This window comes from Watersipora subatra, chromosome 5 (genome assembly GCF_963576615.1).
Source record: "Watersipora subatra chromosome 5, tzWatSuba1.1, whole genome shotgun sequence".
Lineage (NCBI taxonomy): Eukaryota > Metazoa > Bryozoa > Gymnolaemata > Cheilostomatida > Watersiporidae > Watersipora > Watersipora subatra.
In genome coordinates this window covers 12,731,352-12,757,334 of record NC_088712.1, presented here as the reverse complement: position 1 = coordinate 12,757,334, position 25,983 = coordinate 12,731,352, and the positions used below count along the sequence as shown (strand labels likewise).

At 37.7% G+C, this 25,983-nt stretch overlaps 1 protein-coding gene across 1 annotated transcript; it reads right to left on the bottom strand.

Annotated features, from left to right (window-relative positions):
- Nucleotides 1–1,319: 1,319 nt before the first annotated feature.
- On the bottom strand, nucleotides 1,320–2,492 carry LOC137397122 (uncharacterized). The gene has a single exon (XM_068083409.1). It carries the CDS (start codon nucleotides 2,490–2,492, stop codon nucleotides 1,320–1,322), a length of 1,173 nt encoding a protein of 390 aa, XP_067939510.1.
- Nucleotides 2,493–25,983: the final 23,491 nt, after the last annotated feature.

Below are 25,983 nucleotides of genomic sequence, written 5' to 3'. Positions count from 1 at the left end.
AGTTGAAAAAAGTGGCAGAAATTGTTTGTGCTGCTTGGCAGGAAAAATGAGTCATACGATCAGGTTATGTCTACATGATTAGACAAATCTGAAACAAACCTGTAATTTAGCGAGCATTCATATTGGATAAGAGCTTTTTTTAACCAGAAGGGTTTGTTATAAGCTATCTCTATGAGACGTTTTACATCGAGCCTTTTCTTGCCCTTTAATTTTAAGTGATAACACCACATGTCAAAACAACAACCTCGTTGAGTTGAGTGCGTCATCAAAATAAAGGGTTTTCAACCTCAGCCATTTCTTACTGCTCATTTTTTGCTTTTAAGAGCTCGGAATCACATTTCCACCTTTTTTGAACCTACAACACAGCAGAGTAAGACATGATAAACCTTTTGATATCAAATAACAGTAATAATTTTGTTGCGAGTCAACCTTTGACGTAGTGTGACTTTAACATTAACGCGATAATACTCTTGCATAGCTTATATTAATCTGTATAGAAAGCTTGGTGTTGAATTAGTCAGTGAACGCAATAACAATATGATATAATTCTAATACTGAAAATTATTTAATACTTTTGAAAAAAAGATTTTGTTTTTGGTTTTTTAAAAATATGTTACCAAAAGTCTTGTACCAATTATTTTAGAAATTTTATAATGTACTAATGATGAACAGTTTTTTCTAGTTTTAAAATAATTTGACTAATACAGTTTAAAAACCACATCATCCAATGATTTTTTTCTATATTTTTGTTTCCAGCCAAAAATGTCAAATGTTAAAGAGTGATTAGGCTCCTCTAATCATAATACTAAAAACTCAAATGCCTCTACAATATTTTGCTGAATATTGAAAAAATATGATAACGATAAGTTTGGTACTGAGAATTAAATTTTATTTTTGGCATACTTTTAGTTGATTAAATCAGGGCATCTAAGCACAACTTATTATGCAATGTTTAAAGACGTGACCTACAAAGTTACAAAAACCTAAGCAGCCAACAATTATTGTTATATAAACGGTGTGTACTCACATGCGGTTGATGCAAAGAAGGAAGCTTTCTCAATTCTCCGACTCCTTTATACTCCCGTAACCTCTCGTACTTCCCGTAACCTCTCGTGCTTCCCGTAACCTCTCGTACTTCCCGTGACCTCTCGTAACTACCTGTAACTACCATGACCTCGGGCATTAGCGTAGCCCGCGGCCCACTAGCTCGATAATACAACATGCCCTTTTTCTTTTCTTTTTTTGTATGGGCCACTAACCTTCCAGAAATACAATACTCATTCATCAACTCACCTTGCTGGTGAAGTTTACCTTACACTTTAACCCATGTCTTCTTCCATCGACACCTCCTGCGTACCATCACTCCCGAGCAACCCGGGGCTGCTGTTGTACTCGGCCGCACTACTCTCCTGATCTCCTCCACCTCCTTCACCACCTCCGTCACCCCCAACGTGACCTCCGTCTCCACCACCGTGACCTCCGTCACCACCACCGTGACCTCCGTCACCACCACCGTGACCTCTGTCACCACCACCGTGACCTCTGTCACAACCAACACCACTTCCACCAACCTCTCCAACACTACTCTCAACTGGCTCGGAAACTGGTAGTTGGGTCGATAACGACTCCTCAACCTCAGATTCCGCCCCTTCCGTCGTGGCCACGCTCTCCCCAGTGGAGACGGGCCCAACAGGCATCCTGTGGGAAGTCTCCCCCTGGGCCGTAATCGGCTGCTCAGGGGGTGGCGCCACAGAGCTGGGAACTGGTATAGGCCCAGACCTATTCCCCTCGGCCTGACCCTCCTCCGGTGCAAGCCTACCACCCGCAATCCTCCTCTGAACTTTGGCCAACTGCTCAATGGCCGCCCTGAATGCCTCTGCATTCTCAAACTCACTGACCGCTGCCCTGCGCTCGGCAGCCAGTCTGAACAACTCTGTCTCGAACCTCCTACGTACCTCCGCCACCTCTCGCTCAATACTAGCGATCCTCTTCCAGCAACCTTCCATGTCCATCATCCCATCACTGGTCACGTCTGCTAAAAAAGAGCACACCTTCCCCATAATGGGTATTGGTGCAGCAACTTGCCTAGCACCGCCACTCACCTCAGCATAACTCCTCACCTTCCTCTGAGGCGCTGGTACTTCCTCACTGCCCTTCCTTTTCCCTGCCTCCGTGTTCACTGGACCACCTGTACCTCGACGGGGACATCCATTAACAGCGTGCCCGGTCCCCCCACACCACTGGCAGATGGGTACCTTGCAGTCCTTCTGCCAGTGTCCACTTCTCCCGCACCTCCTGCAAGCATTACCAGGGCAATTTACCGCCAAGTGATCTCGTCTAGCTCTACAGATCATGCACCAACTCTTACCGCTACTGCCATATACCACAGGCTTCTTAGCCTCACTACCGTCCTTCCTCTCCCCCACTCTCTCCTCACTGCACTCCTCCGGTCGTCCGCCACCGCTAGCCTCGCCACCTGAACTGCTTGCCATTAGTGATTGTAGTTTTGACGGAATTTCCTTACAACAATCTGCAACATGGCAACCATCTATCAACAACGGTTAATAGTAAAAACTATCTTTATCTAGCCGGGGTTTACTGACCCGACCACTCCTTGTAACAGTGCTTTTGGCTATTGCCCCTTCTCTAGTACCCTGCGAGGTTCGGGTATCTTGACTGCTCACATCGGGACCCCCACTGGCTAGGCCACTTCCAACCGTGGCACCGGGTGGTTCCTCCGATTCATCATTTAAACCACCTATTCTCTCCTCGCCTACACCAGGCCTAGGCTGGTTGTCTACCCAGTACTGCGTTTCACCTTCCTCACTATCCTCAACCAACTCACAGAAATCACTAGGGATGTTATGGTTAGCACCCTGACTACCGGTGTTAGTATCGTTAGAGGAACCCAGGAGAGATTGTTATTAAGAGGAAAAAGATGTTTCCTATTTCTCCTGATCTCACCCGAACCAACACGTATCCAATAACTCTCTGGTGTACTGTCTCTCCTTACCACCGTACCTGCTGCTCCTGTGTCAGTAGGCGCTTTCACGTAGACAACCTGTCCTGGCTCTAATTCCGGCAATTTTGATACTCTATGCTGGATATCCCAACTACTTTTCAATTTCAACTTCCTTTCCCTTTCTCTACTTTCGAACTCCTCGTAATCTACTTCCCCTTTACTGCTCATACCCAAATTCGATTTAACCGCTCTGCCAAACATTAATTCCCCGGGCGAGTACCCGGTTGACAAAGGGGTTGTTCTATACACTAACAATGCCATCTCCTTATCCCGCTCTTTTCTCCACAAACTTTTCACTGTTTTAACTGCACTTTCAGCCAAACCATTACTCTGCGGATATCGAGGGCTACTAGTAATTACCCTGATACCGTACAAATCTGCAAACTTTCTAAACTCTTGACTATCATAACAAGGCCCGTTATCTGACCGCAGCATGCTAGGAATACCGAATCTAGCAAACACTTTCTTCATAACCGCTATTACCTCCCTAGATGTTTGAGCGTTGATGTGCAGTGCCTCAATCCACCTAGAATAGTAATCAACTATCAACAAATATAACTTGCCATCTAATACAAACACATCACTACCAAGTACTTCCCAAGGCTTTGTTGGCAACTCATATTCAACCATGGGTTGGTGCTTGACTGCCCCATGGATGATACAGGTATCACATTGCCCTATGAACTCATAGATATCTACGCTAACTCCTGGCCACCAGAAGTGGCACCTAGCTCTCCGACGACATTTATCAATTCCCTGATGCCCAACATGACACTTCTCAAGATACAACTTTCTCATAGACCTAGGTATGTATACCCTGTCTCTAAAGAAAAGTAAACCATCCCGTACCGTAAGCCATTCCCTTGCACTATAAAGCTTTAGAAGCTCACTGCCCAACCTTTTGCCACCTCTCGGCCAACCTTCCGTAACAAATTTCAAACATTCAGCAACCTCGTCATCGTTCAACATTTCCGACCTTAACTCCATCGTTAAACTGTCCGTAAAATTGTCAGTAGTCACACTGCTAACTACAGCAGTATTTACATCCTCACTACTACCCATTTCATTTTCGCTGTCCAACTTGCCATTAGGTCGGCTCAAAGAGTCGGCCAAATACATTTGCTCCCCGGGTGTATGAAATATTGTATAGTCATACCTCATTAACCTCATTTTAAACCTCTGAACCCTGACTGGTAAGGCTGACAAGTCCTTCTCACCTAACAGTGAAATAAGTGGCTTATGGTCAGTCTCAACCTCAAACTTTCTACCTACTAGATAGTAGTCAAACTTCTCACATGCCCATGTAATTGCCAATGCCTCCTTCTCTATCATCGCATACCTTTCCTCTGCCTCAGACATTTTTCTCGACGCATACTCCACTGGCTGCCACACATTACCCTCCGTCAATTGTAGCAATACTGCCCCTACTGCGTTTTTACTGGCATCTGCAGACACCCTATGCCTCCTACTCAAGTCGAAGGCACACAAAACGAGTGCTTTAGACAAAGCTATCTTAACCTTCTCAAAAGCCTGTTCCTGATCTGGACCCCAATACCACTGTGATCTACTCCCTGACACCTTATATATAGGCGTGCACAACTCTGCCAACTCGCTACTGAACTTACTCAAATAATTTACCATCCCTGTAAACCTCCTAGCCTCAGTTTTATTAACCGGCGACTTCAAACCTAGAACTGCCTCTACTTTACCTGGGTCTGGCTTAATGCCAGCCGCACTAACCAAATGGCCCAGAAACTTAATTTCACTTTTTCCAAACTCGCACTTATCCTTCCTTAACGTCATGCCTGAACGCCTGATCTTTCCTAGCACCTCCCTCAACCTTGACCAATGCTCATCTGCATCCCTTCCATATACTAGGACATCGTCCATTAAGCATACCACTCCCTTCATGTTCCCAATAACCTTTTCCATTGCTCTCTGGAAAAATTCAGGAGCTGAGGAGATTCCAAACGGCATTCGATTGAACCTATATCTACCCCAAGGGGTGATAAAGGTCGTCAATGACTTTGATCCCTCCTCCACCTGAACCTGCCAAAACCCCGAATTCGCATCCAACTTCGAAAACATCGTCCCCTTAGATAACTCACTGAGCAGATCTGAAATCTTAGGCAAAGGGTAAACCTCTCGCTTGACAGATCTGTTCAGTCCCGTTAAATCAACACACATCCTTATCTTCCCTCCTGCCTTAGGTGCTATAGTTAGCCCTGAGCACCACTCAGTAGGTTCTTCAACCTGCTCAATCACTTTATTTTTCCAACATGTCATCTAACTCCTGCTTAGCCTGCTCTCTTAAACCTGCTGCTATAGGCCGAGGCGAGTACAGCCTCACTGGCTCAATACCTTCCTTCAACTTAATCTTAAAGATACCTGGCATAGTGCCTAGACCTTCAAAAACTTCCCCGAACTCCTTTACTGGGTCAAACTCGCTGTTGCTCACCGCGTTGACTACAGCCAACAAATTCAGCTGCCTCAACTCGGTTATACCCAACAAGTTTGTCCTAGATCCCTTCATCACGTATACCTCTGTCTCCATAAATCTATATTTACTTTCCAACTGAACACCTGCTTTACCGACTACTCTTAGCTTACGACCATCTATTCCCGCCAAAACAGTAGATGGCTCCTCTAGCCGTAGGTTCAGCCTTTCAGCCGTCCCCTCGGTTACAGTCGACACCTCTGCCCCAGTACCAAACGTAAATTCAACGTTCTTCCCATTGACCTTCAAAACCTGTACAATTCTCCTTTCTAGTCAACTGTCCTCCTCATACTTATCCCTAGAACCTGAGAACCTGACACTTCTGCCCTTACTACTATCTTGGTACCTCTCCTTATACTTCTCCCCCTCAAACCTATCCATACTGTCGTCCCTGTACCTGCCAAATTTGTCTCTAATCTCGCGGGGGCTTCCTCGGCCCCTATACCTCTCCCCACTACTGTCCCTGCTATCATACCGCTCGTAGCTATTATCTCGACTACCTCCTGACCTCCTACTACTACCTCGCCCGTCATAACCTACTTCTCTCCTATCCCTACAATAACGGGATACATGTCCTCGCTGTCCAAAACAAAAACATTTAATGGAGGGACAACTCCTCATCTCATGCCCACTACATTTACAATTGTAGCATACTCTACCTCCACTGCCTTCTCTACTGCTTGCTCTAGATCTAGAGACATGCCTCTCCCTGCTATTGTCTCTATACTTTCTACTGTCACCGTCCTTGTTATACTCCCTGCCTCTTGTCCCATATCTACTAGCACCTTGCTCTTCACTACCATAATACTCTCTACTACTCCTCGGGCTACCCCTAGGGGAAGATCTACCTGCTGACTCATAACTTCTATCTCTATCATTACTCCTGTACTGCACTCGGCTATCAAACTCTGATACCTTAGCTACTTCTCTCTTAACCTCACTCTTTAAATCGGTACTTCTACCCTCACCTCTCAAAAATCTATCAGAGCTGTCGGCCATTTCTCGAGCCCTCAATGCCTCCTGCAATAACGCCCAAGTAAGATTGGCATTCTTCATTAACTCTCTGCTTACTTCTCTATTTCTCAACCCGTTAACCGCCACAATAAGGGCAAACCTTACCCTATCATTATCGTTAGTCACCTCTGCATATCTGCTCAAACTCTCTACCCGTTGTAAAAACTCTCTATCACTTTCCCCAAGTGTCTGCCTAGCCGTAAGGAACTTATGCCCCTTTACGAACATACTCTCCTGTCTACCATAATAACCCTGTAAAACCTCCACTGCCCCTTCATAAGTAGAATTTACGCCATCTACGTTAAACCCTGCACCTCTCAATACTTCTCTACCACTGTGCCCAATAGCTCTCAATAGTGGCACTAACCTAGCTCTACCTCTCATAATAGGACGCCTATTGTCACCTTCACCTTCGTAACCTCTTCTCTCAACAGCACTCTCAATACATAAATTCATCTCCTCAATAAATCTCTCCCACGACCCATCACCGTGCTCTCCAAACACCAGCTTCGGAAACCCACTCTCCATCTCTACCCGATACAATATCTCCCTCGCCACGAATACACTCTACCCCACTCGTATAATTAGTGTAACTCCCACCTCCGAATATGTAATAAATAATTGCACCTCAACAACACTGCTACTACACCTCACAACACTACCCTAATAAATAATTGCACCTCAACAACACTGCTACTACACCTCACAACACTACCCTACCTCACGTTACCTCACCTACACGCCCGTGAAAGGGTCTATACAACCGTTTAACTTACCCGCAACCAGAAAAATTATCGCTAATGACAACACTAAAAGAAAAAAAATCAGAATTTTGTCAACTGCGCCATGTTATATAAACGGTGTGTACTCACATGCGGTTGATGCAAAGAAGGAAGCTTTCTCAATTCTCCGACTCCTTTATACTCCCGTAACCTCTCGTACTTCCCGTAACCTCTCGTGCTTCCCGTAACCTCTCGTACTTCCCGTGACCTCTCGTAACTACCTGTAACTACCATGACCTCGGGCATTAGCGTAGCCCGCGGCCCACTAGCTCGATTATACAACAATTATCATTTCAATATAATACTAATTATTATATGTAAAAGAACCAACTTTGTCAGCTACGGATAAAATAAAATATCTTTCAAAACAGTGCCTTTTTAAATGTTGAAGAAGAAACAAAAAAGATGAAATAGTAACTCAGGATTCATAAAAAGTTATCTAAAAAACAATTCGAATCGAACAATTGAAGAATCAAAAATAAAGGAGTATTACAGTTTGCTGGGATAAAATTGATGCTTAAAATTTATATTTATTGTATAAGTTCACCCTTGACCTACTTATTGCTAATAAATTATCAATTATTATGTTTCCTTCTCAAACACTAAAGTTTGATAAAAAAAACTACAGAGGAATATTATTACTGGCTTACATGTTTCTATTCCTTACCATAACTAAGAGTCTAAATGTAGATGGCAAAGGTTTGGTCAAATTTTAACCAGTAAAATGCAGAGCCGAAGCTTTTTTCAAATCCAACTTACTGCCAAAGACACGGAATAAGTTCGATTTTAGTTGTTATTTGTAATTAACAACTATACAGTCTGTGAGAAACACCAACACAGTATTATAAAGGTGTATTTTAATGTACTTGGGTCACATGTCGCTTAATTGTTGATTAGACGTTCACAAACAATCAAATTGTGACATAGAAGGTTCCGCAATGCAGTTTATGGTGTTGATGTATTATATAACATAACTAATTGACAATTTAAGGGCTTGTGAAATTTTGAGAATTGCTTCAAAACAGTTGTACTTTAAGATATTAAAAACTTGCCTCACATATTAGTAAGATTTTGAAACAAACTTGTTGTAAAATTAGGGATGTATTTCATCCAAAAATGCATTTTAATAAATGTTCTGCTGATAATCAATTTTAGTAGTAACTTACTTACAGTGAGAAAACCTTTTCGTAGAAGCTTGGCTAACGGTGCATTTTTCATAATTAATAATTTTTTGGATAGAAAACACATAATAGTGTTTGTGGCAAAAACAAAACTAATAGAATGCACTTCCTAAGGAACATGTTTTATGTTATGATTTTCTTTGTAGACTTACTTTTCTCTCTAACTTTGCTGACTGAAGGTACTTCAACAGATGGCATGATTTCATCAATCAACCTTTGCATTTCATTCTTTGTGTCCCTGTAGCTAGAGACTATATCACACTACAATAATAACATAAAATCAGTTGGAATTTTTCGGCAAAACTAGCTTATGACACAAGATATCAACCGAAAAATTGCAAGTTTTTCTACATTTTAAATTAACTACATAATCACTAAACAGCTTAAAAGTTATAGTTGTTCTGATACACTTTCATTATTTGATTGATAAGCATGAGAAGTGAATGACCTAAAGAAACTCTTCAACACAAACATATATAATTACGTGACTATGTAGTATTTTGTGTCTATCTGACAGTACCAGTTTAGTGAAAGCTGTGATTACATAAAGCATGCTATCCATTCTCTTACTATTAAAAAGTAACAAAACATCATCAAACATTATGGGTGATAAATTGACAAACTTTTACATATTCATCTGCTCTATAGTAAGTATTACAATATTGTTAAAAAATTATATCAATGTTTTTAAGTATAATCTAACTAACTTTACCTAAACTTTCAATTTTTAAAATCTCTGCCAGTCTTTAAAATATATTTAATTCTCAACATACTTAACAAATTCATCTCAAGATTATCTTAAAGATTGACTTGCAAAAAAATTTAAATTAAAGTTATTTAGTTGCAAAATGTCCAGCATGTTTTACTCTGCTGTGTCGTAGGTTAAAAATATGCGGAAATGTGATTACAAGCTCCTAGATCATAAAAAATTGAGCCGTGAATCGCAACCATTTTGAAAAAAAGCCATATGTTGGAATCCCTCACAAAATGGCTCAAATGTGACATAGTTGAACACGATGTGCCTATGTTTAAATTTTCATGCAACCTCATTCGTCGAAATATTTTCACAAAATAATAAAATTCAGACATTCGATTAAACCATGTCAACTGTCGTCATGTCTCTATTTAATTTTCACTGTGATGCCTTCACTTTGAGCACTGATACTTCAGAACCCAAATTAGATTAAATTTAAAATCAGATTAATTTGTTAACCTTAGCTCGGGGGGGGGGGGGGGGGGGGGGAGGGGGGATTATCATTCCCTGATAAACATGAGAAATGTGTTTGTCACCTGTGATGGTCACAAAAATCTACAAGAAATTGTTTGAACTATCTGGGGGAAATATGAGTCATATGATCATGTTATGACTAGATGATTAGACCAAGTTGTAACAAAACTGTAAAGTAGCGAGCATTTATATTTGCTAAGTTTTTTTTCGCTAGAACCCAGTGTTTGTCATAAACTAGTGCTACATGACGTTTTCTAGTGAGCTTTTTATTGGCCTTTCATTTCACGTGGTAATATCACGTATCAAAACAATGACCGCATCGAGTTGAGTACAACATCAAAATAAGAGATCCCAAGTTGCCTCCATTTCTTAACTGTATGTTTTTCAGCGTATAAAAACTTATAATCACGCTTCCACATATTTTGAACCTATAAAACAGCAAAGTAAGACGTGGTGAACCTTTTGATACCAAAAAAACTGTAATGTGAATTTTTTTGCAAGTCACCCTTTAAAACTCTCACATTTGAGCATACTGTAGGGTATTTTCAATTCAAAATATATTAATGGTAAACAATTCTATAATTCATCATCTATGTTCTTTTAGATTTGGACTATAGATAATATACTAACTAAATACTTATACTAACTAAACTAAATACTAACTAAGACTTAGACTTAGACTTAGACTTAGACTTAGACTTAGACTTAGACTTAGACTTAGACTTAGACTTAGACTTAGACTTAGACTTAGACTTAGACTTAGACTTAGACTTAGACTTAGACTTAGACTTAGACTTAGACTTAGACTTAGACTTAGACTTAGACTTAGACTTAGACTTAGACTTAGACTTAGACTTAGACTTAGACTTAGACTTAGACTTAGACTTAGACTTAGACTTAGACTTAGACTTAGACTTAGACTTAGACTTAGACTTAGACTTAGACTTAGACTTAGACTTAGACTTAGACTTAGACTTAGACGCGGGACTTAGACTTAGACTTAGACTTAGACTTAGACTTAGACGCGGGACTTAGACGCGGGACTTAGACTTAGACTTAGACTTAGACGCGGGACTTAGACGCGGGACTTAGACTTAGACTTAGACTTAGACTTAGACTTAGACTTAGACTTAGACTTAGACTTAGACTTAGACTTAGACTTAGACTTAGACTTAGACTTAGACTTAGACTTAGACTTAGACTTAGACTTAGACTTAGACTTAGACTTAGACTTAGACTTAGACTTAGACTTAGACTTAGACTTAGACTTAGACTTAGACTTAGACTTAGACTTAGACTTAGACTTAGACTTAGACTTAGACTTAGACTTAGACTTAGACTTAGACTTAGACTTAGACTTAGACTTAGACTTAGACTTAGACTTAGACTTAGACTTAGACTTAGACTTAGACTTAGACTTAGACGCGGGACTTAGACTTAGACTTAGACTTAGACTTAGACTTAGACGCGGGACTTAGACGCGGGACTTAGACTTAGACTTAGACTTAGACTTAGACTTAGACTTAGACTTAGACTTAGACTTAGACTTAGACTTAGACTTAGACTTAGACGCGGGACTTAGACGCGGGACTTAGACGCGGGACTTAGACTTAGACTTAGACTTAGACTTAGACTTAGACTTAGACTTAGACTTAGACTTAGACTTAGACTTAGACTTAGACGCGGGACTTAGACGCGGGACTTAGACGCGGGACTTAGACTTAGACTTAGACGCGGGACTTAGACTTAGACTTAGACGCGGGACTTAGACTTAGACGCGGGACTTAGACGCGGGACTTAGACGCGGGACTTAGACGCGGGACTTAGACGCGGGACTTAGACGCGGGACTTAGACTTAGACGCGGGACTTAGACTTAGACTTAGACGCGGGACTTAGACTTAGACGCGGGACTTAGACGCGGGACTTAGACTTAGACGCGGGACTTAGACGCGGCACTTAGACGCGGGACTTAGACGCGGGACTTAGACGCGGGACTTAGACGCGGGACTTAGACTTAGACTTAGACGCGGGACTTAGACGCGGGACTTAGACGCGGGACTTAGACTTAGACGCGGGACTTAGACTTAGACTTAGACGCGGGACTTAGACTTAGACGCGGGACTTAGACTTAGACTTAGACTTAGACGCGGGACTTAGACGCGGCACTTAGACGCGGGACTTAGACGCGGGACTTACACGCGGGACTTAGACGCGGGACTTAGACGCGGGACTTAGACGCGGGACTTAGACGCGGGACTTAGACTTAGACGCGGGACTTAGACGCGGGACTTAGACGCGGGACTTAGACGCGGGACTTAGACTTAGACTTAGACGCGGGACTTAGACGCGGGACTTAGACTTAGACTTAGACTTAGACGCGGGACTTAGACGCGGGACTTAGACGCGGGACTTAGACTTAGACGCGGGACTTAGACTTAGACTTAGACGCGGGACTTAGACGCGGGACTTAGACGCGGGACTTAGACTTAGACGCGGGACTTAGACGCGGGACTTAGACGCGGGACTTAGACGCGGGACTTAGACTTAGACGCGGGACTTGGACGCGGGACTTAGACGCGGGACTTAGACTTCGACTTAGACTTAGACGCGGGACTTAGACGCGGGACTTAGACTTAGACTTAGACTTAGACGCGGGACTTAGACGCGGGACTTAGACTTAGACTTATCTACTAAAATAGAGTGTCATATACCTAGAATGCGCTCTATAGCGTTTCGGGACAATGGAGGAAAAACAGGACCAAAAAGGTGTCTACTAAAATAGAGTGTCATATACCTAGAATGCGCTCTATAGCGTTTCGGGACAATGGAGGAAAAACAGGACCAAAAAGGTGTCTACTAAAATAGAGTGTCATATACCTAGAATGCGCTCTATAGCGTTTCGGGACAATGGAGGAAAAACAGGACCAAAAAGGTGTCTACTAAAATAGAGTGTCATATACCTAGAATGCGCTCTATAGCGTTTCGGGACAATGGAGGAAAAACAGGACCAAAAAGGTGTCTACTAAAATAGAGTGTCATATACCTAGAATGCGCTCTATAGCGTTTCGGGACAATGGAGGAAAAACAGGACCAAAAAGGTGTCTACTAAAATAGAGTGTCATATACCTAGAATGCGCTCTATAGCGTTTCGGGACAATGGAGGAAAAACAGGACCAAAAAGGTATCTAATAAAATAGAGTGTCATATACCTAGAATGCGCTCTATAGCGTTTCGGGACAGTGGAGGAAAAACAGGACCAAAAAGGTATCTAATAAAATAGAGTGTCATATACCTAGAATGCGCTCTATAGCGTTTCGGGACAGTGGAGGAAAAAGAAGACCAAAAATGTATCTACTAAAATAGAGTGTCATATACCTAGAATGCGCTCTATAGCGTTTCGGGACAGTGGAGGAAAAAGAGGACCAAAAAGGTATCTACTAAAATAGAGTGTCATATACCTAGAATGCGCTCTATAGCGTTTCGGGACAGTGGAGGAAAAAGAGGACCAAAAAGGTATCTAATAAAATAGAGTGTCATATACCTTGAGTGCGCTCTATAGCGTTTCGGGACAGTGGAGGAAAAAGAGGACCAAAAAGGTGTCTAATAAAATAGAGTGTCATATACCTTGAGTGCGCTCTATAGCGTTTCGGGACAATGGAGGAAAAACAGGACCAAAAAGGTGTCTACTAAAATAGAGTGTCATATACCTAGAATGCGCTCTATAGCGTTTCGGGACAATGGAGGAAAAAGAGGACCAAAAAGGTATCTAATAAAATAGAGTGTCATATACCTAGAATGCGCTCTATAGCGTTTCGGGACAGTGGAGGAAAAACAGGACCAAAAAGGTGTCTAATAAAATAGAGTGTCATATACCTTGAGTGCGCTCTATAGCGTTTCGGGACAATGGAGGAAAAACAGGACCAAAAAGGTGTCTACTAAAATAGAGTGTCATATACCTAGAATGCGCTCTATAGCGTTTCGGGACAATGGAGGAAAAACAGGACCAAAAAGGTGTCTACTAAAATAGAGTGTCATATACCTAGAATGCGCTCTATAGCGTTTCGGGACAATGGAGGAAAAACAGGACCAAAAAGGTGTCTACTAAAATAGAGTGTCATATACCTAGAATGCGCTCTATAGCGTTTCGGGACAGTCGAGGAAAAACAGGACCAAAAAGGTGTCTAATAAAATACAGTGTCATATACCTAGAATGCGCTCTATAGCGTTTCGGAACAGTCGAGGAAAAACAGGACCAAAAAGGTGTCTAATAAAATAGAGTGTCATATACCTAGAGTACGCTCTATAGCGTTTCGGGAGAGTGGGGGGAAAAACAAGACCAAAAAGATATCTAGTAAAATAGAGTGTCATTGAAGAGGCTTGAGTAATACAAAAAAACCGCTCAACAAGAGCGGCTATCTGACTGTTATAAAAACTCATTGCAACATTAAAAACTTAGAATTCGCTACAGACTTAGAGTTTGCTACAGACTTAGAGTTTGCTACAAACTTAGAATTCGCTACAAACTTAGAATTGGCTATAGACTTAGAATTGGCTATAGACTTAGAATTGGCTATAGACTTAGAATTGGCTATAGACTTAGAATTCGCTATAGACTTAGAATTGGCTATAGACTTAGAATTGGCTATAGACTTAGAATTCGCTATAGACTTAGAATTCGCTATAGACTTAGAATTCGCTATAGACTTAGAATTCGCTATAGACTTAGAATTCGCTATAGACTTAGAATTCGCTATAGACTTAGATTTGGCTATAGACTTAGAGTTGGCTATAGACTTAGAGTTGGCTATAGACTTAGAATTGGCCTGTTCCAATTGTGATAACAAAAGGCATTTAGCAATACCAAAAAATTTGTAGGCCACCATAGACTGTCAGAACAAAAGTCAGCGATTGGTGACCTATAACCAACCCACTGGCCTAATGAAAAGCGAATATTTCTAAATCAACTATAATCCTACACATCAAAGCAATACAAACTCCAAATAAACTTCTGAAACCGTAAATGGTTGCCATTAACATGTAAGGAGCACGGTTGAAATACCAGTAACCTTAAAAATAAATGCGAAAATTAAAAAAAGTTAACTTTACAAACAATAACAAGCAACAACGTACGATCGACGTATAACAACGACGTATCGACGAGCAATATCGATCGAACAAACGATGAACGGTTGACAAACGAGCAAACGATCGGCGGCGGAACGAACTAGCGTGAGATAAAAATCACAGGAGTAGAAAAGTCAAAAAACACTGACACCAACAAAACAAGAGACAATTTACTTTATTACTAAATTATTACAAGCAACATGTTTTTGAAATTTTGCTGAGCACAGAAAACTTTATAGCATTTATACAACGTACCTTTTTTGTCAAAAACAGCTTTGAGAATAAACAGGAGGAAGCTGCTTCACCTTCAGAGATACATCTTCTTTACCACTTGCATGGATTCTTTATGAGTCTCCAACTACTTCTGTCATACCATATCAGCAGTTTCTCTCATAAAGCATACAACTGAGTTGAGTTGCCAAGAGATTAGGCAAAGTGAATACAAAAGCATGCGAACTAATCAGACGACCTATGACAGTTATTAGCAACTCATGAAAAAATGTGCCAGATATCTACTTTTATAAAGCATTTTACATGTACATTATTGCCGCAATATGACATGCCGTTTCTCAAATTTATGCAGACAATATAGTTTTCCAAAACAACGAAGACAATTTAAATTGGCGACTTTTTCAAGTCTGACAAACAAGACATAGTGTTGCTTAACCAACCAAGTTTAAAAATGTTTTTGTCGCATTCAAACTTTACAACTTAAAAATGTTTTAATTTTCAAATAATACTACCGGGCTGCCTTGATGTTTGGATAAAATAAACGAAATACATTGTAGCGTAAAAATCTGAAAAAAAAATTTATGAAAAAAGAAAATTGAAAAAAAGCATTGAATAACTATCCTTTGTGGTGGATTGAAACACCATTTTGCAACGTAACAAAGAAAAAGGGTCAGCCACGCCATCTTTACAGCAATGATTTGGTTTTTTAGTAAAACAGTAGCAAATTGGTTAACTTTGTAAAACTATCAAACCTTTGGAACATAAACATTTAACAATCATCTTTAATTTTAAACAACACTAACTTTATGCAAGTAGTAATAAAACGAAGTGGCAAGTTTCCAGCCACATTTGTCATCAGCTCTATCATGCAATATGACAAAATAATTGTACTCAAAGAGAATTTTTAGCGTAAGCAACAAACAAAAGGCTTTTGCATTGATTTTTTAGTGAAAGTGAAAATAATGGCCCTAAAAATATTGTTTAGCATTTCAAAATATATATAACGTTGCTTACCTAGCTGACTTCTTCAATCACTTTGTAGGAAAAGCTTACTTGAGACTGCACTATTGTCTCCACTGTGCATTGCTGTCAACTTTCAGTCATGGTAATTCCATTCTCACAAGCAAATCTGGTCCGAGTATTATAGGTCTACTTTTTTGCAATCATCAAAATTGCAAAACTACATATAAATGATGTCAATCAGTCAATCGGTTTGACAGCAGGTTATTGGCTAATGGGTTAGTTCTGTTTGCTCTTCGGCGTATTGATGATGATGGATTTACGTAGTGGTTTATCTTGTCATCTTGTTTAGCAAATGCACCATCTTCTTCATGTCAACGAATGTAGGATTGAGCTATCTGTAGAAAATATTGACTTGAGACTTTATCTTGCGCCTTGTTTCGAGTTGTCCGGTGTGTTGCATGTGATAGAACATGCCACTTTCTTTCTGTATGATTAGATTTATTCTGAGCTAGTCTGTTGCATTCTTTGGCTGTTGACGACGAGGTAAAAGGTTCTGTGCTACTAGCCTTCTTATGAAAATACTTTTCGTCTGTATATCTGTATAGAGTTCTTTTGACTTCAAGTCACTTTTCCTCTTCTGCGAAACTTTCCTCAACAAATACAAATCTCAAATATGTTAGTCATGAGTCAAAACAAGGATTTTTAAAATCTATAAAATTACCAAGCTAGAAATAGGCTAAATACATTTTTCGGCAGCTGTCAATAAAAATGTTTGACAAATTTAAATACAGCTAACATTGAAGAGGCATGATTAAATTGTTTAAGCATTTCATCAATGTTTAAACATCTTCATAGTGGTTTGTCAGAAATTCGTCTGGCAAGATATTGAGAAGAGAAAAAACTTCAATTCAAATCCGCACACTAAAACCTAATTAGAAAGACCGCACAATAAAATAACTTGACCACCTAGATAGACGTACCAAATAGAAACACCTGACCAACAAAAACTAAATTGCATAAGCCATCAAGGGAAACTAAAGTTCAAACAAACACAAGCCATCAACAAACTGAAACAACCGACCAATAAAACAAAAGGAACAAGAAGTCAAACAGGCACTGCACCGACACTTAACAATCAACGTGGAAGCCAAAACCTAAAACCGACAACCCCACAAAGACACTAAAACCAATGATAAAAGCAAACATAAACAAGACACCGAAACTGAATCTTATTAGCCTCCTGCCGCAAAGGGAACGTAAAACAGCATTTCTACTTTCAAACTTTGGTTTCTGCTTGCGGTCTTTCTAATAAGGTAACAGTATGTCATATATAACATTTACTTCTACTCTTTTTCTCATATTTCTACCAGAACACCAAAATTACTAACTGTGCCATTAGAACCAAAAGTGATGATTAGAATTCCCTGCAAAGCGTATAACTTGAAATAAAAAAACTATTACATATGACGGCTAAGCGAAGAGCAACAAATTAAAGCTTACCGACCTTAGAAACCTTAGTCATGAAGTCCGTCGTTAAAGATTACAAAGTGTAAACTGTACTGTAGGCATTATCCTGTGTTGATCTCGAACACTAGTTTAGCGGTTCACTTAAATAACTTATGCCAGCGTTATAAGTTTGGCAATTGAGTTCGCATGGTAAAATAATCGTATATTATCGACCCTTCAACGCTACAGGGTTGTGATGAACTCTTCCTTAAAGCACGTTCCCTCTCCGAGTCCAACGATGATGTGAATCTCAATTAGCCCAGCCCTGTCTTTTATATGATTCCAGCCTCAGATAGAACAATAGAGTTCTATTGAGAGAGGATTAGAGTTCAAGTGTGAGTTTGAGTTCCAACTTGAGTCAATGGATTAGACTAATTAGTGACTAGGTGAGATTGTTTGGCAGACGCCTGGTGCCAAAGGGATTATATTAACTGACTGACACAGGTGATGTTTGCCTAAAAACTTTTATACAAAGTGTGAAATACCTACTTTTTTGTTACTCTGCAACGGCTCATCTGACCGTCTTTAAAGCCAAAGACCTTATGGCAACCTAACACTTATCACAAAATAAAGTTCAAAATCGCATAAACAAGTTGTATGATTTGATTACTTTAATAATTGCTCTAACAGATAATAAAAATTAACCCAAGATTAACTTGAAAAATTGCTGTAATTTAAATAGCTTTTTCACCATTTGGCCTAAATTGTATGGTAAATAATATGTTGTATGATGAGCTTCGTATAACTGTAGTCACTTATCAGCCCTGTTTACAAAATCCAAAATCAAAGTTCCAAAATTATTGTATAAATCGAGATAAAAGATGATTCTCGAACAGTCAGTAGGACAGTTTAGATCAATACTTAGAAATATGATAAGAAACCCCAAACATAAACAGAGTTTTCATGAAAAGTTTGTTTATTGCATACCCTAGAACATCTCAAATTTACAATGCTAACATACTTCACATATAATTTACATATAAAAACAATTTTTCATAATCAAAGAATTTGGTCATCAAAGACTGCAAGGAATTTAAAATTTACATCATGCTAGAGTAACCGAATTATGAAAGTAATTGTAGTAATTTTGAAAACTTTCGAAAAAGTCAAAATGGCTGTTATATTTTCATGATTGAGTTATTAAACACGCATGCATGTTTTAAAAAGTTTCTTAAAAGTCAAGAATACAAATCTGTTGCGGTATACCTTTTAGGGCTCACAAAAAAGAGAATAAACCAGTTTCCTTTTATTATATAGGATTCAATTAAAATTGAGCTCAGCGTAGAGTTGAAAAAACGTTACATTAGGAAGATATCAAGAAAATGATCATGTTAGGCCATAGTGTGTCATCTAATGTAAATTATGTGGCAGTAGTATTTATATCACGGTGTACCTGGAAACAACACTCCGTATTAACGAAAAATGCCGCCGGCAAATACGCAAAGGGCTGTGTGTTCAATACCCATCCATGGCAATATTTTTTGCAAAGCGCTTAGAATCAGTTCAGACCGACTTATGAACACAGCAATTGTATTTACATAAGGGGTTTTTCTGTGAAAATCTAACTGTTAGCAATTTAATTTTGACCAAACACATCTCAAAAAATCATCTTGATTGTTGTTTTTGAACTTGTTCAGGTAAATGCTTTTCAACGTGTTTGTTTGTGTGCTTTGAAAAAGGGTGTAGCGAAAATAAATAATGAATGGAATTGGTTCTATTAGTGCTATTTAAAGTTGCCACTTTCAATGAGAGTTTAAGCTCGAGATGTTTGAGTCAGATTCCTAACATTAAAAGGAGAAAGTTTTGCAGACGACTCGTGCCATTAAGTATTAAAACAACTCATTATCACCTGTCGTCTGCTTAAACTATTGTTTCGAAATACATATAGGAATTATAACAAGCCTCTCCGGCACTCCGCGAGTTCTAGTCGTTTTATGAAATCGATTAGAGAGTTGAAATAGTACAAAAAGTGTTTCAATGGATTAGTTCAGATTTATTGAAAAATGTACGCTACTTCAGTTTGTCGAAAACACTTTAAATTAATATTCCTAATGCATCGCAAGGTCTGTTACCACTTCATGTTAGATTGCGATGAATAAAGCCTTTTCAAGTTATACAATTACAAATAACTTTTGGCCACCTGACTATTAAAGCTACAATAAGGTAAAAAACTGCATAATTCGAAAAATGTTATTCGTTCTTCTTATTATAGATTTTTTTACATAAGACAGTTTAACATTTTTCAATAAACTTGTGCAGACGTACTTGAAAATGTACGCTACCGCAGCTTACAGAGAACTCTTTACAATAAATTGTCTAACGCATTGCGATTTCAATCAGCATTTCATTTCACGGCGCAACGAATATCATTCACTCTAAGTTATACGACTGCAAAAAACTTTTGGCCACGTAACTTTTAAAACTACAATAAGGTACAAAATGGCATAATTCTAATTTCATTAATAATACCTTTTATTAATGATTTTCTCCGCATTATATATTTTAAACTACATGTATGTTAACATGATCTACTCTTGTTTTTTTTCAAGTTTGCGCATTTTTGGGGCTAACCTACGCGATACAAACTCTGCTGAAAATCAAGCCTCAGTGAAACTTAGGTGAGTATTTTCTTTGTTAACACAGTCAAAAGTTAAAAGTTAAAGCCAAAATTGGGTTGTTCAAATGGAATTAAAAGATATTTTACAAATTTCAGTCAAACTACATAGATTAATCAATAAAAATATTGTAAGAAAATACATTTTTAAACCTACTTTTTCATAAGTTAAGAATTTGGTCATCGAAGGCTGCAGTACATTTGAAAATTGCAATGCGTTATATTCAAACAATTTGGAAAATTTGCAGTAATTTTAAAAACTATCGAAAAAGTCAAAATGGCTGTTATATTTTCATGATTGAGTTATTAAACACGCATGCGTGTTTTAAAAAGTTTCTTCAAAGTCAAGATTACAAGTTTGTTGCGGTAAACCTTTTAGAGCTCACAAAAAGGAGGATAAAACAGTTTTCTCTTATTATATAGGATTCAATCAAATTTGAGATCAGCGTAGAGTTGAATAAACGTTGCATTAGGAAGATACCAAGAAAATGATCATGTTAGGCTATTGTGTGTCATCTAATGTAAATTATGTGCCAGTAGCATTTATATCACGGTGCGCCTGGAAACAATACGCCGTATTAACGAAAAATGTCACCGGCAAATACGCAAAGGGCTGTGTGTTCAATACTCATCCATGGCAATATCTTTTTCAAAGCTTGTAGAATCAGTTCAGACCGACTTATAAACACAGTAATTGTATTTACATAAGGGGTTTTTCTGTGGAAATCAAACTGTTAGCAATTTAATTTTGATCAGACACATCTCAAAAAATCATCTTGATAGTTGTTTTTGAAGTTGATCAGGTAATTGCTTTCCAACATGTCTATTTGTTTGCTTTGAAAATGGGTGTAGCAAAAATAAACAATGAATGGAATTGGTTCTATTAGTGTTATTTAAAGTTGCCACTTTCAATGAGAGTTTAAGCTCGAGATGTTTGAGTCAGATTCCTAACATCAAAAGGAGAAAGTTTTGCAGACGACTCGTGCCATTAAGTATTAAAACAACTCATTATCACCTGTCGTCTGCTTAAACTATTGTTTCGAAATACATATAGGAATTATAACAAGCCTCTCCGGCACTCCGCGAGTTCTAGTCGTTTTATGAAATCGATTAGAGAGTTGAAATAGTACAAAAAGTGTTTCAATGGATTAGTTCAGATTTATTGAAAAATGTACGCTACTTCAGTTTGTCGAAAACACTTTAAATTAATATGTCTAATGCATCGCAAGGTCTGTTACCACTTCATGTTAGATTGCGATGAATAAAGCCTTTTCGAGTTATACAATTACAAATAACTTTTGGCCACCTGACTATTAAAGCTACAATAAGGTACAAAACTGCATAATTCAAAAATTGTTATTCGTTCTTCTTATTATAGATTTTTTTACATAAGACAGTTTAACATTTTTCAATAAACTTGTGCAGACGTACTTGAAAATGTACGCTACCGCAGCTTACAGAGAACTTTTTACAATAAATTGTCTAACGCATTGCGATTTCAATCAGCATTTCATTTCACGGCGCAACGAATATCATTCACTCTAAGTTATACGACTGCAAAAAACCTTTGGCCACGTAACTTTTAAAACTACAATAAGGTACAAAATGGCATAATTCTAATTTCATTAATAATTCCTTTTATTAATGATTTTCTCCGCATTATATATTTTAAACTATTTTAACGCGATCTACTCTTGTTTTTTACTAGTTAGCAAATTTTGGGGTTAACTTACGCAGTATAAACTCTGCTGAAAATCAAGCCCCAATAAAGTTTAGGTGAGTAAGTTCTTTGTTAACACAGTCAAAAGTCAAAGCCCAAATAGGGTTGTTCAAATGGAATTAAAAGATGTTTTACAAATGTCAGTCAAACTATTTAGATTAATCAATAAAAGTATCGTAAGAAAATACATTTTTAAACCTACTTTTTCATAAATGAAGAATTTGGTCATCGAAGGCTGCAGTACATTTGAAAATTGCAATGCGTTATATTAAAACAATTTGGAAAATTTGCAGTAATTTTAAAAACTATCGAAAAAGTCAAAATGGCTGTTATATTTTCATGATTGAGTTATTAAACACGCATGCGTGTTTTAAAAAGTTTCTTCAAAGTCAAGATTACAAGTTTGTTGCGGTAAACCTTTTAGAGCTCACAAAAAGGAGGATAAAACAGTTTTCTCTTATTATATAGGATTCAATCAAATTTGAGATCAGCGTAGAGTTGAATAAACGTTGCATTAGGAAGATACCAAGAAAATGATCATGTTAGGCTATTGTGTGTCATCTAATGTAAATTATGTGCCAGTAGTATTTATATCACGGTGCGCCTGGAAACAATACGCCGTATTAACGAAAAATGTCACCGGCAAATACGCAAAGGGCTGTGTGTTCAATACTCATCCATGGCAATATCTTTTTCAAAGCTTGTAGAATCAGTTCAGACCGACTTATAAACACAGTAATTGTATTTACATAAGGGGTTTTTCTGTGGAAATCAAACTGTTAGCAATTTAATTTTGATCAGACACATCTCAAAAAATCATCTTGAAAGTTGTTTTTGAAGTTGTTCAGGTAATTGCTTTCCAACATGTCTATTTGTTTGCTTTGAAAATGGGTGTAGCAAAAATAAACAATGAATAGATTTGGTTATATTAGTGCTATTTAAAAATGCCACTTTCAATGAGTGCTTAAGCTCGAGATGTTTGAGTCAGATTCCTAACATCAAAAGGAGAAAGTTTTGCAGACGACTCGTGCCATTAAGTATTAGAACAACTCATTATCACCTGTCGTCTGCTTAAACTATTGTTTCGAAATACATATAGGAATTATAACAAGCCTCTCCGGCACTCCGCGAGTTCTAGTCTTTATATGAAATCGATTAGAGAGTTGAAATAGTACAAAAAGTGTTTCAATGGATTAGTTCAGATTTATTGAAAAATGTATGCTACCTCAGTTTGTCAAAAACACTTTAAATTAATATTCCTAATGCATCGCAAGATCATTTACCACTTCATGTTACAGCGCGATGAATACAAGCCTTTTCAAATTTTACAACTGCAAATAACTTTTGGCCACCTTACTATGAAAGCTACAATAAGGTACAAAATTGCATAATTCAAAATTTGTTATTCGATTTTCTTATTAAAGATTATTTTACATAAGACAGTTTAACGTTTTTCAATAAACTTGTGCAGACGTGTTAAAAAATGTACGCTACCGCAGCTTACAGAGAACTCTTTACAATAAATTGTCTAACGCATTGCGATTTCAATCAGCATTTCATTTCACGGCGCAACGAATATCATTCACTCTAAGTTATACGACTGCAAAAAACTTTTGGCCACGTAACTTTTAAAACTACAATAAGGTACGAAATGGCATAATTCTAATTTCATTAATAATACCTTTTATTAATGATTTTCTCCGCATTATATATTTTAAACTACATGTATGTTAACATGATCTACTCTTGTTTTTTTTCAAGTTTGCGCATTTTTGGGGCTAACCTACGCGATACAAACTCTGCTGAAAATCAAGCCTCAGTGAAACTTAGGTGAGTATTTTCTTTGTTAACACAGTCAAAAGTTAAAATTTAAAGCCAAAATTGGGTTGTTCAAATGGAATTAAAAGATATTTTACAAATGTCAGTCAAACTATTTAGATTAATCAATAAAAATATCAAAAGAAAATACATTTTTAAACCTACTTTTTCATAAATTAAGATTTTGGTCATCGAAGGCTGCAGTACATTTGAAAATTGCAATGCGTTATATTAAAACAAATTGGAAAATTTGCAGTAATTTTAAAAAACTATCGAAAAAGTCAAAATGGCTGTTATATTTTCATGATTGAGTTTTTAAACACGCAAGCGTGTTTTAAAAAGTTTCTTCAAAGTCAAGATTACAAGTTTGTTGCGGTAAACCTTTTAGAGCTCACAAAAAGGAGGATAAAACAGTTTTCTTTTATTATATAGGATTTAATCAAATTTGAGATCAGCGTAGAGTTGAATAAACGTTGCATTAGGAAGATACCAAGAAAATGATCATGTTAGGCTATTGTGTGTCATCTAATGTAAATTATGTGCCAGTAGTATTTATATCACGGTGCGCCTGGAAACAATACGCCATATTAACGAAAAATGTCACCGGAAAATACGCAGAGGGCTGTGTGTTCAATACTCATCCATGGCAATATTTTTTTCAAAGCTTGTAGAATCAGTTCAGACCGACTTATAAACTCAGTAATTGTATTTACATAAGGGGTTTTTCTGTGGAAATCAAACTGTTAGCAATTTAATTTTGATCAGACACATCTCAAAAAATCATCTTGATAGTTGTTTTTGAAGTTGTTCAGGTAATTGCTTTTCAACATGTCTATTTGTTTGCTTTGAAAATGGGTGTAGCAAAAATAAACAATGAATAGATTTGGTTCTATTAGTGTTATTTAAAAATGCCACTTTCAATGAGTGCTTAAGCTCGAGATGTTTGAGTCAGATTCCTAACATTAAAAGGAGAAAGTTTTGCAGACGACTCGTGCCATTAAGTATTAGAACAACTCATTATCACCTGTCGTCTGCTTAAACTATTGTTTCGAAATACATATAGGAATTATAACAAGCCTCTCCGGAACTCCGCGAGTTCTAGTCGTTATATGAAATCGATTAGAGAGTTGAAATAGTACAAAAAGTGTTTCAATGGATTAGTTCAGATTTATTGAAAAATGTATGCTACCTAAGTTTGTCAAAAACACTTTAAATTAATATTCCTAATGCATCGCAAGATCATTTACCACTTCATGTTACAGCGCGATGAATACAAGCCTTTTCACATTTTACAACTGCAAATAACTTTTGGCCACCTTACTATGAAAGCTACAATAAGGTACAAAATTGCATAATTCAAAATTTGTTATTCGATTTTCTTATTAAAGATTATTTTACATGAGACAGTTTAACGTTTTTCAATAAACTTTTGCCGACATATTTGAAAATGTACGCTACCGCAGCTTACAGAGAACTCTTTACAATAAACTGTCTAACGCATTGCAGTTTCAATCAGCATTTCATTTCACGGCGCGACGAATATCATTCACTCTAAGTTATACGACTGCAAAAAACTTTTGACCACGTAACTTTTAAAACTACAATAAGGTACAAAATGGCATAATTCTAAGTTGATTATTAATACCTTTTATTAATGATTTTTCCCACATTATGTATTTTAAACTATGTTAACGCGATCTACTCTTGTTTTTTACTAGTTAGCAAATATTGGGGTTAACTTACGCAGTATACACTCTGCTGAAAATCAAGCCTCAATAAAATTTAGGTGAGTAAGTTCTTTGTTAACACAGTCAAAAGTCAAAGCCAAAATAGGGTTGTTCAAATGGAATTAAAAGATATATTACAAAAGTCAGTCAAACTATCAATAAATCAATAAAATCAATTAATCAATAAAAATATCGTAAGAAAATACATTTTTAAACCTACTTTTTCATAAATTAAGAATTTGGTCATCGAAGGCTGCAGTACATTTGAAAATTGCAATGCGTCATATTAAAACAATTTGGAAAAATTGCAGTAATTTTAAAAACTTTCGAAAAAGTCAAAATAGCGGGTATATTTTCATGATTGGGTTATTAAACACGCATGCATGTTTTAAAAAGTTTCTTCAAAGTCAAGATTACAAGTTTGTTGCGGTAAACCTTTTAGAGCTCACAAAAAGGAGGATAAAACAGTTTTCTTTTATTATAAATGATTCGATCAAATTTGAGATCAGCGTAGAGTTGAATAAACGTTGCATTAGGAAGATACCAAGAAAATGA

Bases quoted from the DNA above. Each gene is read 5' to 3' on its own strand.
- LOC137397122 (XM_068083409.1), bottom strand. From the start codon at position 2,492: ATGGCAAGCAGTTCAGGTGGCGAGGCTAGCGGTGGCGGACGACCGGAG.